This window comes from Schistocerca piceifrons, chromosome X (genome assembly GCF_021461385.2).
Source record: "Schistocerca piceifrons isolate TAMUIC-IGC-003096 chromosome X, iqSchPice1.1, whole genome shotgun sequence".
Taxonomy (NCBI): domain Eukaryota; kingdom Metazoa; phylum Arthropoda; class Insecta; order Orthoptera; family Acrididae; genus Schistocerca; species Schistocerca piceifrons.
The window spans coordinates 215,921,173-215,940,193 of NC_060149.1; the positions used below are offsets into that span (position 1 = coordinate 215,921,173).

The 19,021-nt window shown below is 40.7% G+C and overlaps 1 protein-coding gene across 2 annotated transcripts in view; it reads right to left on the bottom strand.

Annotated features, from left to right (window-relative positions):
* Nucleotides 1-3,426, bottom strand: part of LOC124721229 — an 89,290-nt gene extending 85,864 nt beyond the window's left edge. For both annotated transcript variants that reach the window (XM_047246085.1, XM_047246084.1), the window contains exons 1-2: nucleotides 3,005-3,426; nucleotides 2,728-2,881 (exon numbers count right to left, since the gene is read on the bottom strand). In XM_047246085.1, the coding sequence (XP_047102041.1) occupies nucleotides 2,728-2,845 (118 nt within the window). In that variant the 5' untranslated portion in view covers nucleotides 2,846-2,881; nucleotides 3,005-3,426. The remainder of the gene's footprint in view (nucleotides 1-2,727; nucleotides 2,882-3,004) is intronic.
* Nucleotides 3,427-19,021: the final 15,595 nt, after the last annotated feature.

The window sequence follows — 19,021 nt, forward strand, 5'->3', positions numbered from 1 at the left end:
TGTTATCTTAAGAAATGACATTTTGTATTTATCTCCAGCATAACTTGCATTGTTTAGGAGAAACTACTAATACTTCCAGCATCATGTTCAGATCCTTTTCTGTGTCTGCAACTAAGTAAATCATATGCAGTGAGTTAGGTCTCTATTTACTGTCCTCAATAAACATGTTTCATTTGCATGAATAAAGGCAGCAGCCCTACCTCATACTTTCCAGATTTTAACTGCTCTTTGACTCCCATTAATAGTTATTCATAAAGCCTGATATTGATACACTTTTCAAATGAGCTTTCTATGATCCTAAATAAATTTGAAAATAAAGTTTCTTGTTTACCATACCAAAAGCCCTTTCCAGATCTATGAAAGCAACAATGGTGTTGTAGTTTATTTCCAACATTATTTTATGGTAAATTTTCATGTCTTAATATCTAAGCCTCCAGATCGAAATTCAAATTGATCTTCCCTGATGTAAAAGTCATTTTTTTACTCTCTTCTTTAGTATGTTTACCTCTATTTTCTGTGTGTGAAATACAAGTGAAACAGTTCTGTAATTACTACAGTCCCTAGCATCCCCTTCCCCCCCCCCCCTTTTTTTTAATGGCAACTTTTCTATTTCTGCTCAAGTTTCCCTTTTCTTACAGACTTCCATGATGATCCTGAACAGAGTTCACCATACTGTCACTCACATCCCTTTAAGAATCCTTCCAGTACATCAAATGCATGGGATAAAGAGGAATATTTCATTCTAGTTGTCAGATATGACCAGTGATGCAGGAACCATGTAACAAATGTCATGAACAACATTGAGATATAACGTGATATTAATGGTGATTTTTTCAGAGAGACTAAGCTACAAATTAAGTCTGTCATGACAAGCAGGTTTCTTGCTTTCACATTAGTTGTCTTTGCCAACTCATAACTAAACTAGCTCCTTCCTACCTAACCTACAGTCAAGTCGGCAAAAGTTAATCCCTGACAGCTGGCAATGCTGTTGTTGGCCTTGAACTACAAAGTGTCAATAGCTGCAGACAAGAGCAATCACAGTCTATAGCGCTGTGGAAACATTGAGGCATTGCTATCAAAATGTTAACAAAATCAAGTACCATGACTGACTGCAGTAGGTGCACAAAGCTGCTGTGCCCAGTCCACTGAACTGTCAGGGATCTTCTTACTGCACACATTGACTATAGACTTCAGGCTAAGCTACAGATCAGTGTCACAACTTTGTTTTATGCTTTCATGTAATTTGGCTTTGGCAACTAACAACCAACTGTGCAAATACTCATCAAAAAGTGATGTCACAATAGCCCTTAATGTTATTTCACAGGTCAAAGCCAATGATTAGTACTGAATCTTCGCCTTCACCCAGTTTATGTTGCTTTTAAATGGGACCCATGATCAAGAATGAATTTCAATTAGCTCTACAGAGTCTGAGATAGACAAAGGTAACACAAACTAAACAACAGTACACAGACTATAGCTTTCCACTGAAACATATACTCAATTACAAGATTTCGGACTGAAACATATGCTGAAGTATAAGAGTAAGGATAAATTTGGGCTAGCTTAGAATACATGAAAGAAATCCAAGAATACACTCAAAACATAAGCATTTAATAAACAGTGTCAGCTGATTATCTGTGAACTAAATCACAATATTTTGTACTTTTTGTATACTGTCTACAGTTGTGGTGGGGCTGACAGAGATCCTCACATATAAAGAAAAATACATCAGTTCAGTTAAATAGATCATCATCTTAAAAAGCAATACATAACTTTAAACTTGAAGTAATAGTAATATCAAATGTTCCTAGCTAAATCATCACAGTATCTATATTATTATCAATTGTGTCTAGTGATCTTTTATTGTGCCACAAACATGGGAGGTCCACTGCTACTAGTTAGATAAAAATTATGACTTTGTATAGCAGATGCTACACTCACATATAATGAATGCTGTTATAGAACAATCTATAATCTATAATCTCATTACGACAAATCTCTCAGTGGTGTAATACTATAAAGTTTGTTAATAGTTAAAAGTGGTATTGCACTGACTGTAACCTAGAAGAAACCTTTCAATGTATGCTACTGCACTTTAGTAAGTTCTATTTTGGTGCCAACATAAACAACTACCAATGTTACACAACAATGACTTATTTCCAAACGAGGATTTACATTGTATGACATATCAAAATAAATGATTTTATGGCAATCGTGAATCAGCAGTAAACACATGATGTTCAATGTTTTTGGAAAAAAATGTCAATTTGTCTCTTAAGCTTCGATGACCCTCTTCTCTAAGAGGTACACAAATAATTTAAACAGCGAAGTGCATTGGTACAAAAGGGAACTGTTGGGATATTTACTGTACAGATAACCTGTCATTCCACTGCAAACTACATATCTCTTTCAATCGTGTTATTGAAACTAAGTTCATTATTTCACGTCGAATTGTTTGCCTGGCTGTCTACTATTTAAGAAGAAACTTTGGTTCCAGAGTTAAAGTAATTACACAAGATCCCTCACCTAAGAAATCAAAGGTGTCAATTTTCCGTAGCAAAATAATTTGCAAGTATTGTGATGACTTTTGTTCCACAACTTTTACAGTATAATAAATACGGTTCAACGACGACACAAATATTGCGGATGAACCAAGACCCTACAGTCAAATCATTTTCCTTTTACCACTACAATAAACTAACGCGTGTAATGAAAACAATGACTTACATGAATGTAAACATTCGATGATGGTTGTAGCATCTATGTAATATCCTCCGCAAAGCACACATACCAAATTGGCGTTGAGTTCAGTAATCTTGATTCTATTTCGCCAAGTTCGCCGCATTGTTGGCTAGGAAAGTAATTTCCAGCCAACAGCTACCTGAAAATTAACGTCTTCAATCAGGGCCTAACAACACTCACGGTATGACATTCACGGCAAGTAATCGTCGCAAAAAACTATTTTCTTTTTTTTAATTAAAGATTTCCACGTAAAAGCAACTACCTGTGCAAAATAACTGACATGCAGCAGCAGCTGCTGCTGCTAGAACGAGCTTCATTTATTGATTTCTCAAATTTAATTTCACAACAACTTCCCTGCACAATGTATTTAGTTACACTTCATAGTTTTAGATGAAAACATATTACTGGCAAGTCAGCCTTGTTATGCTATATAGAGATCATGCCCGCTACTCCAGTGCGACGTATTCACGTACAGCCATATTGAAATTACAGCGTATTTTGTTGTAAATGACCCCCATTTCAAAACGGCAACAATTCTTCGTCAACCATGCGATGACAGCTACATGTAACGGCACAATCACAACCTAGGAGTATCCGAAAAATCTTTGAAGCTGCTTTCTGCTATTGTACCACATTCAAACAACTTTCCAACAAACTCGAGCAAACCGCAATTCAAAGGCGCACTTTCTTCTTCCCACGTTCAAAGATCACAAGATGACAGCGAGGAATAGCACAAGCAAAAAAAGAAGAAAAAAGGCATCAAAAATATGAGATGATCAAGTTTTGAAGACTGAAGCTTATCATGTCTGGGAAACGTATTAATTTCAGCTACAATGTGACTTGCTTAATTACACGACTGAAATATATACACGCTGGCTTTCATTTCACGTCACTAAATTAACTTCGACAATATCTCTTCCTTATATTGCTTAAAATATCGTCTTCATTCAAATTATTTGTTCATTCCTCAATTACAACACAAAAATCCGTCACAGGTTGTGTCAGCATAGCATTGAAAGCATTCATAGAAAGGCAGCATGAATGATCAGGACGCGAGACCAATAAATTATTTGGATATACGAAACTGAAGGCTAAAGAAATTTTAACGCCTCATTGATTCCAACGTCAGACATAGGGTCTTTTTTGATAGAGGAGAGTAGTGAAAGGGAGTGAACTTCCTCTTGGTGTAATTTTGGAAAACCATGGAAACCTAAATCAGCACCATGAGACAGATCTAAGGGATCCTACTCCTCCAGACTCTAACCGGCTGTGATAACTACTGTGGCACCACGTTTGATACAGAATAACTATAACAATAGTGGTGATAATCCTATACCATTATCTATACGAATTGTTGTTTGTATAACTAACTTCATTTTTCAGCACGGAGAGGGTAATGGCTGGACCGTATGAGCAGTTTCTATAAACCATAAAGCGTGTATTTCACAGGCTCCAGATGCACAAATGTACACAGATCCCACAGCTCCAGAAGATTATGAGGAAGTTATGTGAGTTCTGCGTCAGCATTATATGACAAACTAGATGTGTTCAGTATCGATGAAATTCGAACAAATTTTTGAACAAGGACGTGATCTCGAAGTCGCTCTGGATGCGAACTCCAGTATGCTGTCCATGGTGATTGTTGCTAAAAGACATGTTATATCCAGGATCCTGGTCATTATCTGTATTGCCTGACTCTGTCAAAAGGGAGGTCATGTTGAAAACTTACAGGCAATATGCTAATAAGATGATCAGCAGCAGACACTTCGTATTCGTGATTATTTTGACAGTAGTGAGAATAACCACAAACGCAGTTCTGGCGTTGACTTGGGTGCTATGTTTAAAGAAGAAGAAGAAAACAAGAAAATGGCTTAAAATGAGAGATTTACCCATGAAAATCTGCTAAACGAAATGAGCCTATTACTCTCAGGACCCGATTATTGCATGAACTTTCTTCGAATGAACAATGAAACTTACAAAAACGCGTTAAGGCCCTCGTAAAAGAAGAAACTTGTCTATCAGTTTCGCTCTTATCTGGCCAAGGATATGTCGAAAATGTCTGTTTATGTACCAAGAAAGTTTGTCAATTTAATCTTGCCTTTGAAGCTGATGCCTTTTGTGTACGCTGCATTTTGGTACTAGTATGAATGTCTACAAACACAGATAAAGTGTTTCTAACACTGACTATACCACTATTTTTAAAGAAGAAGAAAAGAAGACGCTCGTCTGGGAAATGGTTTAAACTGAGAGACAAATATACACATGAAAACCTGTACCGTAAATGGAAATGTTACGCTCACAACACGATGTTTACGTCGACTTCGGGCGGACTGACAGTGAAACGTTTAGTAACTATGTCACACTGAAAAAGAATACACAAGCACGTTGTTGTTGTTGTGGTCTTCAGTCCTGAGACTGGTTTGCTGCAGCTCTCCATGCTACTCTATGTTCTGCAAGCTTCTTCATCGACAATATACAGATTGAATAACATCTGGGAGCGGCTACAACCCTGTCTCACTCCCTTCCCAACCACTGCTTCTCTTTCATGTCCCTCGACTCTTATAATTGCCATCTGGTTTCTGTACAAATTGTAAACAGCCTTTCGCTCCCTGTATTTTACCCGTGCCACCTTCAAAATTTGAAAGAGAGTATTCCAGTCAACATTGTCAAAAGCTTTCTCTAAGTCGACAAATGCTAGAATCGTAGGTTTGCCTTTCCTTAATCTTTCTTCTAAGATAAGTCGTAGGGTCAGTATTGCCTCACGTGTTCCAATATTTCTACGGAATCCAAACTGATCTTCCCCGAGGTCGGCTTCTACTAGTTTTTCCATTCATCTGTAAAGAATTCGCGTTAGTATTTTGCAGCCTTGACTTATTAAACTGATAGTTCGGTAATTTTCGCATCTGTCAAAACCTGCTTTCTTTGAGATTGGAATTATTATATTCTTCTTTAGGTCTGCGGGTATTTGGCCTGTCTCAGCCGGCCGAAGTGGCCGTGCGGTTATGGGCGCTGCAGTCTGGAACCGAGCGACCGCTACGGTCGCAGGTTCGAATCCTGCGTCGGGCATTGATGTGAGTGATGTCCTTAGGTTAGTTAGGTTTAATTAGTTCTATGTTCTAGGCGACTGATGACCTCAGAAGTTAAGTTGCATAGTGCTCAGAGCCATTTGGCCTGTCTCATATATCTTTCTCACCAGATGGTAGAGTTTTGTCAGGACTGGCACTCCCAAGGCTGTCAGTAGTTCTAATGGGATGTTGTCTACTCCCGGGGCCTTGTTTCGACTTAGGTCTTTCAGTGCTCTGTCAAACTCTTCACGCAGTATCATATCTCCCCCGTTTCATCTTCATCTACATCCTCCTCCATTTCCATAATATTGTCCTCAAGTACATCGCCCTTGTATATATCCTCTATATACTCCTTCCACCTTTCTGCTTTCCCTTCTTTGCTTAGAACTGGGTTTCCATCTGAGCTCTTGATATTCATTCAAGTGGTTCTCTTTTCTCCAAAGGTCTCTTTAATTTTCCTGTAGGCAGTATCTGTCTTACCCCTGGTGAGATAAGCCTCTACATCCTTACATTTGTTCTCTAGCCATCCCTGCTTAGCCATTTTGCACTTCCTGTCGATCTCATTTTTGAGACGTTTGTATTCCTTTTTGCCTGCTTCATTTACCGCATTTTTATATTTTCTTCTTTCATCAATTAAATTCAATATTTCTTCTGTTACCCAAGGATTTCTAGTAGCCCTCGTCTTTTTACCTACTTTATCCTCTGCTGCCTTCACTATTTCATCCATCAAAGCTACCCATTCTTCTTCTACTGTATTTCTTTCCCCCATTCGTGTCAGTTGTTCCCTCATGCTCTCCCTGAAACTCTGTACAACTTCTGGTTTAGTCAGTTTATCCACGTCCTATCTCCTTAAATTTCCTCCTTTTTTCAGTTTCTTCAGTTTTAAACTACAGTTCATAACCAACAGATTGTGGCCAGAGTCCATATCTGCCCCTGGAAATGACTTACAATTTAAAACCTCGTTCCTAAATCTCTGTCTTACCATTATATAATTTATCTGAAACCTGTCAGTATCTCCAGGGTTCTTCCATGATTCTTGAACCAAGTGTTAGGTATGATTAAGTTGTGCTTTGTGCAAAATTCTACCAGGTGGCTTCCTCTTTCTTTCTTCCCCCCAATCCATATTCACCTACTACGTTTCCTTCTCTCCCTTTTCCTACTATCGAATTCCAGTCACCAATGACTATTAAATTTTCCTGTCCCCTCACTATCTGAATAATTTCTTTTATTTCATCATACATTTCTTCAATTTCTTCGTCATCTGCAGAGGTAGTTGGCATATAAACTTGTACTACTGTAGTAGGCGTGGGCTTCGTGTCTATCTTGGCCACAAGAATGCGTTCACTATGCTGTTTGTAGTAGCTTACCCTCGCTCCTATTTTTTATTCATTATTAAACCTACTCCTGTATTACCCCTATTTGATTTTGTATTTATAGCCCTGTATTCGCCTGACCACAAGTCTTGTTCCTCCTGCCACTGAACTTCACTAATTCCCACTTTATCTAACTTTAACCTACCCATTTCACTTTTTTAATTTTCTAACCTACCTGCCCGATTAATGGATCTGAGATTCCACGCTCCGATCTGTAGAACGCCAGTTTTCTTTCTCCTGATAATGACATCCTCCTGAGTAGGCCCCGTCCGGAGATCCGAATGGGGGACTATTTTACCTCCGGAATATTTTACCCGAGAGGACGCCATCATCATTTAACCATACAGTAAAGCTACATGCCCTCGGGAAAAATTACATCTGTAGTTTCCCCTTGCTTTCAGCCGTTCGCAGTACCACAACAGCAAGGCCGTTTTGGTTTGTGTTACAAGGCCAGATCAGTCAATCATCCAGACTGTTGCCCTTGAAGCTACTGAAAAGGCTGCTGCCCCTCTTCAGGAACCACATGTTTGTCTGGCCTCTCAACAGATACCCCTCCGTTGTGGTTGCACCTACGGTACGGTTATCTGTATTGCTGAGGCACGCAAGCCTCCCTACCAACGGCAAGGTCCATGGTTCATGGGGGGACACAAGCACAGTATGCCAAAATTTACACCCTTCTACTTGGTCTTCTAATCGCAGTTCATTAAACTATCGCTAAGCGGAAACATATAGCCCACATCGTCCATGAAACAACCGAACTTCGATTTCTTTTATGTCATTGCAATCTCACTTGTATGTTATGCGTAAAATACTGATTTTGTTCATAACATCTTCCTACCTATTACATGGCTGGGACAGATGTGATACCACTACCATTTTTGCAACTGTCAATGCTGTATTGTTTTTATCCTTGATCGTATTTTATATAGTTGTAGAAACCCACGATACAATGAGATAAATTGTAATAAAGCAGCTTTTCGCCGAATATATACCGCGTATCATCGGCACAAAAGACGTCTGCCATTTTCTCAAACCTTCCGTCAGTCCAAATTCAAAGCAAACACGTAAAACACTATCTCTTCTTGACAAACACGTCAAACAGCACAGTATACGATCAAATGCTTGGCAAAAATAGTTAGGTTTTACAAATTGTTTGAAGATTTACAGGGGACTTAACAATAAAAAAGACGCACCACGAAGGATTCATCTGAACTGACGGAAAGCCGTAGATTTGATGCACGTGAACAGAGAAACAAATTATTACAATTTCAGGAAAATTGGATTATTTAAGAGGAAGAGCTTCACAAATTGAGCAATTCAATAATGGGTTGGTCTATCTCTGGCTCTTATGCAAGTAGTTATTCAGCTTGGCATTTTTGATAGAGTTGTTGAATGTTCTCCTGAGGGGTATCATGCCTAATGCTGTCTGATTTGCGCGTTACATCATCAAAATCCATAGCTGCTTGGAGGGCCCTGCTCATAATGATCCAAACGATTTCAATTGGTGAGAGGTCCCGTGACCTTGCTGGCCAAGGCAGGGTTTGACAAGCATGAAGACAAACAGTAGAAACTCTCGCGGTGCATGGGTGGGCATTATCTTGCTGAAAAGCAAGCCCACGACGGTTTGCCACTAAGGGCAACAAAACAGGGCACAGAAAGTCACTGACGTATCGCGGTGCTGCAAGCGTTCCACAGATGACAAGCAAAGAGATCCTCCTAAGAAATGAAATGGCACCCCAGATCATCACTCCTGGCCAGCAGCAGTCAGGTTGGAATCCTGCTGTTGTCCAGGGCGTCTCCCGACACGTCTTTGCTGGTCATTGGAGCTCATTTCAAAGCACAGAAGACAATTCTACTTCAATTAAAGAGATTCCAGGCCGAATGTGCCTGACACCACTGCAAATGGGCTTATTGGTGTGCAAAGGTCAAAGGTAGTCGGCGCAAGGGGCACTATGAGTTCAGCCCCCTTTCTGTGAGCCGCATATTAATGGTCCTTGTTGTCAATGAAGCACCAGTCGCACGTCAGATATATGATGATGATGAATTCACAGCACTGAGTGCTTCTCTCGCGATTGCCCAGTCCTCTCTTTCTGTCATCTGTCTAGGTCGACTGCTCTCTTCTTGAGGCTGTGTTGGGCCATGGTTCTCCCATTCCTGTCAACATTGTCGAATAGTGGCATCACTCCTACTCAAATCTTGAGCAATCACTCGTACTAGCATCTTTGAGCCCAACTACACATCCTCTCTCAAATACTGACATCTTCGAATGTTGTTTCACGCACCTGTCTACTAAGTACAGTTACTGTGCAACAGAGTACACGGAATGTAATTTGCAAAGACTTTATACCCTGGTATCGACATGTCCACTGCTTACTGTCCTTCCCAGCTACACTATGAAACTTTATTGCCGAAGACAAATACACCATGGCATCATGATATGAACACATTGCACTATCTTTGGACAGTTGCCACCAACACTGAGACATTCGTCGTCGCATGCAACCATTTTGAAGAAATCACTATGGTAAAACTCAGTGCCCTACGATGCAAGAAACTGTCAAAAATGGCTCTGAGCCATATATTGACATGTCCACTGCTTACTGTCCTTCCCAGCTACTCTATGAAACTTTACTGCGAAAGACAAATACACCATCGCATCATGATATGAACACATTGCACTATCTTTTGACAGTTGCCACCAACACTGAGACATTCGACATCGCATGCAACCATTTTGAAGAAATCACTATGGTAAAACTCAGTGCCCTGTGATGCAAGAAACTGTCAAAAATGGCTCTGAGCACTATGGGACTTAACATCAGAGGTCATCAGTCCCCTAGAACTTAGAACTACTTAAACCTAAATAACATAAGGACATCACACACATCCATGCCCGAGGCAGGATTCGAATCTGCGACTGTAGTGGTCGCATGGTTCCAGACTGTAGCGCCTAGAACCGCTCGGCCACTCCGGCCGGCCAAGAAACTGTCAAACAGCTTGCTCCACCTCAGCACTGGTCAGGAAGTGATGTCCCAAGAGTGTACATATCAATGCAGGGAACAGGTAAAAGTCTGATGGTGCAAGATTAGGGCTATGGGCAAAATGATCCAATTTCTCCCATCTGAGGCAACGAATCTTATCCTGTGTGAGCCTAACTGTGTGTGCTTTTGTGTTTTGTCCAAGAGCACACAACACATCCAGTCAAGAGCCTTGATCTCTTTAGTTGAATGATGGACCTGAGTTTGGTGAGGGTGTTGAGGCAGCATGCTGTGCTGATGATCCCTTGATGGGGGACATCAAGGAGAATAACACTTTTCGTGTCTCAGATCACTGTGGCCACAACCTTTCCTGTGGTGGTCACACTTTAAATTTTTTCCTCACTGGTAAACTGGGATGCTTCAATGTCACTGAGGCAGCCTTGGATACTGAAGTAATGTGTTGCACTCATATCTCATCACCTGTGATGATTATGAACAGGAACCCATTTCCCTCTCACACAAACCATATCAAGAAATCGAGGCAGATTCCAGTTCTTGCATTCTTGTGATTCATGGTCAGGTTTCTCGGTACCCATCTTGCAGACACTTTTTGGTAACCCATCACATCGTGGAGCCTGAGAACAGCCAATACTAAAGACGCAAGAGGTGTTAATAATTTATGGGCATAGAGAAGCTCATGCTCTTATGTCACTAAGGCACCTACAAGAGTGTTTCAAGGAAAAAATATCCCCATATTTCCAAACAGAGAAGTGCAGGCTTACACACAGTCATGTGAAGTGCAACAGTTTCTGGGAAAAACAGAGGCGACGGAGTGCCAGAAAGAAATATTGTCACATGGGATATAATCAGTTATTGTACCAGAAACTGTGATCATGAATTGTTATAAGAATGGAAAACCTCTAGGCATGGTAAAGTTCGAGTTATGTAATAGTGGTATTTTGGTGAACGGCACAACTTGTGAGATATCCGGGACAAACATCTGCCTCCCATCTATGCTCATGGGTACGGCTGTACTCCGACTAATGACTCTGCATCGCATTGGCCAGAGAAATCATCGAGAGTACTGCCAATGCAAAAACTAACCTACCTTAACACTCTGAATCCTGCTATCATACACTCTTTAGACATACTAATAACATACCAGCAAAGCAAAACCTCCATGGGGCAAATGTTGCAACACATTTAGCAATATCAATAAAACTGACACCAAAATTTGGTGACCATAAGCATTATGACCACTAGTCTTTCGATGTTTCTTATAGCACTTTGCATACTTACTTATTCTGAGAAGTACTTTTAGAAGTATCCATTCTACAGACCTAGTGACACACCAAATACCTGTCGCGTGTTTAACTAGCATAACACAAGAAACACGGACTAAGAAAAAAATAAGGATAATGTAGCATAACTGTAGAAAAGGGTCCAGTTACCCAAAACTTAAGACTAATGGTACAGAATTATTAAAGAAAGATACAGTCTATATAAGTCATCTCACATGAGCAAAACATGTGGTACAATGGGCACAATGGGCAATTATGTAAGTAGACCTAAAATATAGTTGCAGTCGATTACAAAAGGCAAAATTTGGGACTAATTTTTTGAAACAGGGAAGGAGGGTTGTGCAGTAGCTTAATTTTATGCTACACAGCAAGCTCAGAACAGAGAAATCTAGCTCTGGACCTATGTGCCATTCGGAATGTCGGTAACGTGTATCATCAATGTAACAGATGTCAGGGCAAGCCGCAAGTATTGCCACACATCTTGGTGAGACTGATAAACGAGGGTTGTTTATCGGTCCCACCAGCAGTCCTTGCCTAGGTATGTCAATTCAATCATTATTCTGGGCTGCTGAGCTCCTCGGATATTTCCGCCTACATTTGACTTTGCAGGGATGCCCTAGCACTGAAGTTATTTAGTGTTACTGCGCCATACCTTGTTATGTAGCACTGCAACGTTTGTATTTCTGCTTTCCTCGCCTGGAAGATGTGAGGCAATACTTGTGTCTTGCCCTGACGTCTGTTACATTGGTGATACACCTTACTGACATTCTGAATGACTCTTCTCAAACACCCAGAGCCACTGCACCAAAGGCACAGGCTTGGCCTTTAAATAAAGAGGCTTTTGGAGCTCAAAGACATGTTCAGTTGTGCTGCCATTCTCTCTGTCTTGTTAGAAACAAAGAGAATGACACTCTATGATGGTCTGCCTGCTACCTGCTCGCTGACTTCACCACCAAGGTGCAGCAAACCTGTTGCATGGCAGAACCATGGTCTGCCATAGCTAGCTACTAGGCCATTGCGGATGAGAAGACTGGTGTGTGGCCTGCCCTCCTCCACTACAGATCATCATAAATGATCTACAAACTGCCATCTTCCCAAAGCAGGCGTGACACGTTCCCACAGCCTCCAGGCCTACTCGTGCAGTCTTGGTCGATACATGGCGGATGACCAGGGCCTAGTCTTCGCGCCAACTGTCATCCTGGACCACAGTCTACAGTCTCCACCTGAGTGTGCGATAGGCTGCCTTCGAGAGCGCTGAGGTGGGATCCGCACTGTATCACGGAATATTTAGGCTGCCGCCAGCACAGCATGCAGCCGTGGTTCACTGAGGTATGGGGCGTTGTCATATCTTGTTGATGAGCCGTCAGCGCTTCTTCGCGGCATGCGCACTTATACCCGGCCGCCGACCTTCGCCCTGAAGACACTTATAACATTGTAAAAGATGGACAGAATTTACCAATGATAACCTTAAATTTCTGTAATTTCTTCAATTTTGGCAACATGAGACTTTTGAACCAGTCGTTAAAAGTGAAAGAATCAAAGAAATTTGATTTAGTGCTTTAGAGGAGACGGTCTTACCTCCTTCCATACAGGTATTTCATAGTTGGGTGGCTTTATATCCCACAAATCGAGGCAGCATTCCAGCAGCTGCACCTCCATATATCATTGAAGACATTCTGGATTCTGAAAAATTGAAAATTTTCTCTGGGTACTTGAGTTCATAACGGCATATTACTCTGCTCTTTGCACAGTCATCAGTTAGAATGGTTTCTTATGAGATCCATATATTCTTTGCACATGCACATTTCTTTAGCATGCTCTTCAAATTTTCTTCACAGGCTCGTCCTCGGGCCAGTACTCTACTGCGTGTTCACATCGGACCTGCCAATACCTCCACGGGTCGAAAAAGCTGTCTACGCGGACGACACGATGTTGTTCTCCAGAAGTCGCCGGCGCGAGGTGCTGATCCCTAACCTTCAGGCAGCTTGCCACGCCTTGCAAGATTGGGCTGCAAAATGGCTTATTGCGTTTAACCCGGCGAAGACACAGGCCATTGTCTTCACGAGGAAGAGGACTGCACTGGAAAGAAGACTCCGCCTCTACGATGTTGAAATTCCATGGAGTGACACCGTCCGCTACCTGGGGGTCCTCATGGATAAAAGGTTGACGTGGAAGCCTCACATTGAAGACGTGAGGATAAAGGTCATCCAACGGATGGGCGCACTCTACCCATTCCTAAACGAACAATCGGAGCTGTCGCCGGAGAACGGCCTTCTCGTATTTCGACTCTACCTATGACCGCTGTTTGATTATGCGTGTGAGGTCTGGGGCAGCGCAGCGAGGACACATATTCAACGCCTCCAGTGTCTGTAAAACAAGATCCTGAGACGGGTCTTCCATGTGCACTCGCAGTTCCCTCGTGGATACCTCCACGAGGCAGCCGAAGAAGACGAAGTGCTGGAACGGCACAAGAAGAAAGCAATACGGTTTTATACCCGGACAAGGACTTCTACAAACCCTCTCATCAGGGAGCTAGGAGTTCCAGCCAATCCCAGAGACCGCTACAGACGACCAGTGGCCATGCTAGACCGATGAAGACTGAAAGCAGAAAAGCACTGCCATCCATCATAACCTGAAGACCAAGAAAACCCCAAAACTGATGAAACCACAAAGTCCCGCACCCACAGATGCCACACACAAAATGAAGATGATAACATAAACACACACCACCTCAGCAGAAGCAGAAAATGCCGCAAGGTAAACTCTGCACAAAGCAGCTAATTTAAGTTAGCCTTAAGTAAGCGGATGGAGCATTTGGTGTTCATTTGCTGCAGCCCAGCCGCGTTTAATATTTGATACAAAGCGTTCCTTCAGTCTCAAGTTACATAACAAAACTGACTTCATCTAGTCTTTTCCGGGAACATTTTTAGAAAACTCGTCCACTTTCCTGTTAACGTTGCTGAAGTAACAAGTTATGATACTATTAGGATCTTGTTGAGTCACCATGAAACCATAGTCACTCATTGCTTCAATGTATGACACAAAGGATTCTTGTACTGAGAACACAATGTACCAGGTTTCTTAATGTGATGTTGTTTTAGTTCATTTATTATAGCCCTACAGGTACCAAAATGTGCAGCAGCTTTGTGCTGAGTAAGTGTTTCGTTTCTTACAGATTCAAGGCTTTCTTTCAGATTTTCAGTGCTGTAATGTGCATATTGGGAATTCCTGGCTTATGTTTGTACACTTATTTGGTACTAAAACAAAATTAATATCTTATCAATATTCATTTTAATGCTCTAAATTCATTCCAATCTGTGTTATGTCTAAAACGAAGTATTGCAAACACTGTGGGGCTACTTTGTTCGTTTCTTAACAAACGTTTACATGGGCCACAAAGATTGCACATTGCCTGCAGTATAGCCTGCCAATGTTGTCTAGCAACAACAACACAGACACATGAATAGCAGCCACATGTTTGGCAACATTGCCAGCCACTATTGTCTGCAGCAGTACGTTTTCAAGCTAGAGGGATTTACACTAGCCACTCTATGGCCACCAAACGGACGAGAGCGAACTAGTAGAAGCGAGTACAACCCTCTTGCATTTGCATTCCAGAAGGAAAGAAATTAGCAAGAAAAAGAGAAATCGCACTTCCTGTATGCACACTGTTTCAAGTAAACGAACTGGTTCCATAATCTTATCTCATGAAATGATGCTAAATACATATCTTTACCAGAATGCTGAAACACTGTTTTGAATATATTGTTAAGAGCAGTTTGTCCATGAACTGGTAAGGCCAATATCAACATAAAAGACTTTATATCACCTACAACTAGATTGGGGATCAGCCTTCTGTTTTTGGTCAGTGGTCATACGTACAGAAGTTTGATGTACCTATAACTGCTGTAACGTAATATTTGCGGCAGTTCCCAAAAGATTTTCGTTTTCGATATTTAGTCTACTTTTAAATCACCAAGAACACACGCCACTTGGCCTGCTTAAGACTTCTTTATTGACTTTTCTTAGCAGCTATCCCAGAATCATACCATCTTTGCTAGCAAAGAATAAACAAAAAAAATTAAAGATGTTACATCATGTTATCAGTAATGAACTATAACTATTAACGGTTTTGGCAACTTCATAAAATATAAAAATTCCATTTAGATTCATCACTGTTGCCTTTACACTACTCCCCCACCAGTAACATGTTTACGAATTAATACATGGTGATGAAGGAATTTCCTTTAAAAAAAATCAGCACAACATTAACATAAAACAATAAAAAAACATATTGGAATGACAAAAGATATGATAGAAAATAATGACAAAAACTTTTTACAATGTCTGGTATCATATTTGATTAATTCTCCACAGAGACAACTGCTCTAAGAATCGAGGTGGGAACCTTATAATCCGCCCTGACTTCGATACTCTGATATTTAGAGATGGTCCCTCTGTGGGATTTTGTGATTCAGTGTCCTTGTAAAAGTTTGGAAGTTCCTTCTCAGATTCCCATTTTTCTTGCAGGAGATAAGCTGGTTTAAGTCTGTCCACTGACACATTTATGTGTTTGCACTTCCTTTTACTAGTGAAATATTTCTCATGTCTTGAAATGACGGGAAAGGGACCATCATATGTAGGTTCTAATGGTTTTCTAACCCTGTCACATCTCAGGAAGACATGGGAACAGGTTTGCAGATCTTTTGGAACAAATACTGATCTTGATTTGCTTTGTGTAGGCCTACTAGGTTTCAGATAAAGCATTTGCTTTTACAGATTAGATGCAAATGAATCAAGGTCAATCTTTGTAGTGGGCTCTTCAAAAAATTCACCAGGAAGTCTTATAGTTGTTCCATATACCATCTGTGCAATGGAATGGTTCGATGTTTCTCGCACTGCAGTGCGCAACCCCAATAGAACAGTAGGCGGAATTTCTGTCCAATTAGAACTGTTATGGGCCTTGATTGCAGACTTCAGAGTTCTATGTAGTCGCTCAATTTTACCATTGCATTGAGGATGATATGGCGTTGTGTGCTGAATTTTCATTCCACATACTATGCCCAAATTATTAAACAACTGCGATCTAAACTTTGTTCCTTGGTCAGTGATTACCTGTGATGGTACACTAAATCTTGCAATCCAGTGATGGTAGAAGGCTGTTGCCCCTTTTTTCAGCTGAAACATCTTCAAGTGGTATGACTTCCATCCAAGATGTGAAACGGTCAATATAAGTTAAATAATAAGTCATGCCATTAGAAGGAGGAAAAGGTCCGATGAGGTCAATGTGTACAACACTGAAACGTTCATCAGGTTCTTCAAACTTCTCTAGCGGTGATTTTGTGTGGCGAGTGACCTTGGTTTTCTGACAACTGAAACAGGATTTAGTCCACTGTCGCACATCACTTTTGATGTTTGACCAAATGGTTCTGCTAGTCAACAGTTTCACTGTTGTCTTTATGCCAGGATGAGCTAAACCATGAAAATGAAGAAATATTTGATAACGAATAGGTTGAGGAATATATGGTCTGATATGTGCAGTGGATGTGTCACACCACAATGTTTTCCCTGATGGGAGCTGATATGACTTGAAGTTTAAGGAGTTGTTCCCTGTTTGGAGTTGCTGTAGTTCTTGATCTTGTTGCTGGTTTTTGGCAATTTCATTATAGTCCAGTATTACTACTTCATCAACTCTGGATAGGGCATCTGCAACAATATTGTCATGGCCACTGACATGACGAATGCCAGGATGAGCTAAACCATGAAAATGAAGAAATATTTGATAACGAATAGGTTGAGGAATATATGGTCTGATATGTGCAGTGGATGTGTCACACCACAATGTTTTCCCTGATGGGAGCTGATATGACTTGAAGTTTAAGGAGTTGTTCCCTGTTTGGAGTTGCTGTAGTTCTTGATCTTGTTGCTGGTTTTTGGCAATTTCATTATAGTCCAGTATTACTACTTCATCAACTCTGGATAGGGCATCTGCAACAATATTGTCATGGCCACTGACATGACGAATATGGGTCAAAAATTGTGAAATGTACTGCAACTGTCTCATCTGTCGAGGAGATGCCTTATCATCGTTTTGCTTGAAAGCAAATGTGAGTGGCTTATGATCAGTGGAGATTATGAAGTCTCTTCCTTCTAGTAAATGCTTAAACTTTTTACAGAAAGGTAAATTCCCAACAATTCTCGGTCATAGGTACTGTAACCCTTCTGTGATTAACTCAGTTTCTGTGAAAAGAATGCAACAGGTCTCCAATTTCCATTTTCCAGTTGCTGGAGCACGGAACCAACAGCAACATCTGATGCGTCTGTACATAATGCTAGGGGTAACTCCGAGTTACGAAAATCCAATAACGCAGCATTTACTATATCTTGTTTGGATTTCTCAAACATTTTCTTTGCTTCTTCAGTCCACTGAATTTGTCTATTATCCTTCTTTCTTGCTCCCTTAAGATAGTCATGCAAACCAGCTTGAGTCTGTGCTGCATCTTTAAGGTAGCGACGGTAGTAGTTAACAATGCCAAGAAATCTGCTGAGCTCATGCAGTCTGTCAGATAACTTATACTCTAAAATTGCTTGCACTTTCTCAGGTAGTGGACGGGATCCCTCTGATGTTACCCAGTACCCCAGGAATTCAATTTCATTTACTCCAAAGGTTGATTTTGATATGTTGATTCGAAGTCCATAATTAGACAATCGCTCCAGGACTAGTTTCAGGTGTGTTCGGTGTTCTTCAGTACTGGATGAGGCGATTAAAATGTCATCGAGATAAGGAAACACAAAATCTAGCCCAAACATAACTTCATTAATGAATCGCTGGAATGTTGAAGGTGCATTCCGCAGGCCAAAGCTCATGACATTAAATTCATACAGTTCAAATTGTGTGATTTCAGCTGTTTTGTGCTTATCCTATTCAGCAATAGGTATTTGATAATATGCCTTAAAGAGATCGATTTTAGAAAATATGTTTTTGTCTTGAAGAATACAATGGAAATCTTCTATTCTAGGTACAGGATAACGGTCTTGAAATGTTCTTTCATTTAACCGTCCATAATCTCCACACGGACGTATTGAGCCATCCTTCTTAGGTACAATATGGGGAGGACTTGCCCATGCAGATTTAGATGGTCTAATGATGCCATTGTCTAACATGAATTTAAATTCTTGTTTTGCCATCGCCAAGCGCTTTGGATCTAATTGTCTTGCACTAGAAAACACAGGCGGGCCTTCAGTGGTAATGTAGTGTTTGACATCTCGCTAGGAACCAAATTATGGTTAGCTATGTCTGGATACTGTAACAGTAGATCTGTAAATTTTGTGTTTTGGCTCATGGTGCTCAGGACGTTTTCCTCTGAGATTGACATAACTTTACCCTCAGCATTGAGCTTGGTTACATCATCTATTAATCTTTTATTATGGACATCTACTAATAATTTAAATTGATTCAAAAATCGGCACCCAATATAGCTTTATTAATCTTCGCAACTATAAATGGCCATTGAAATTGACGTCGCAGTCCCAGATCAATAGTACGAAGTTCGATTCCGAAT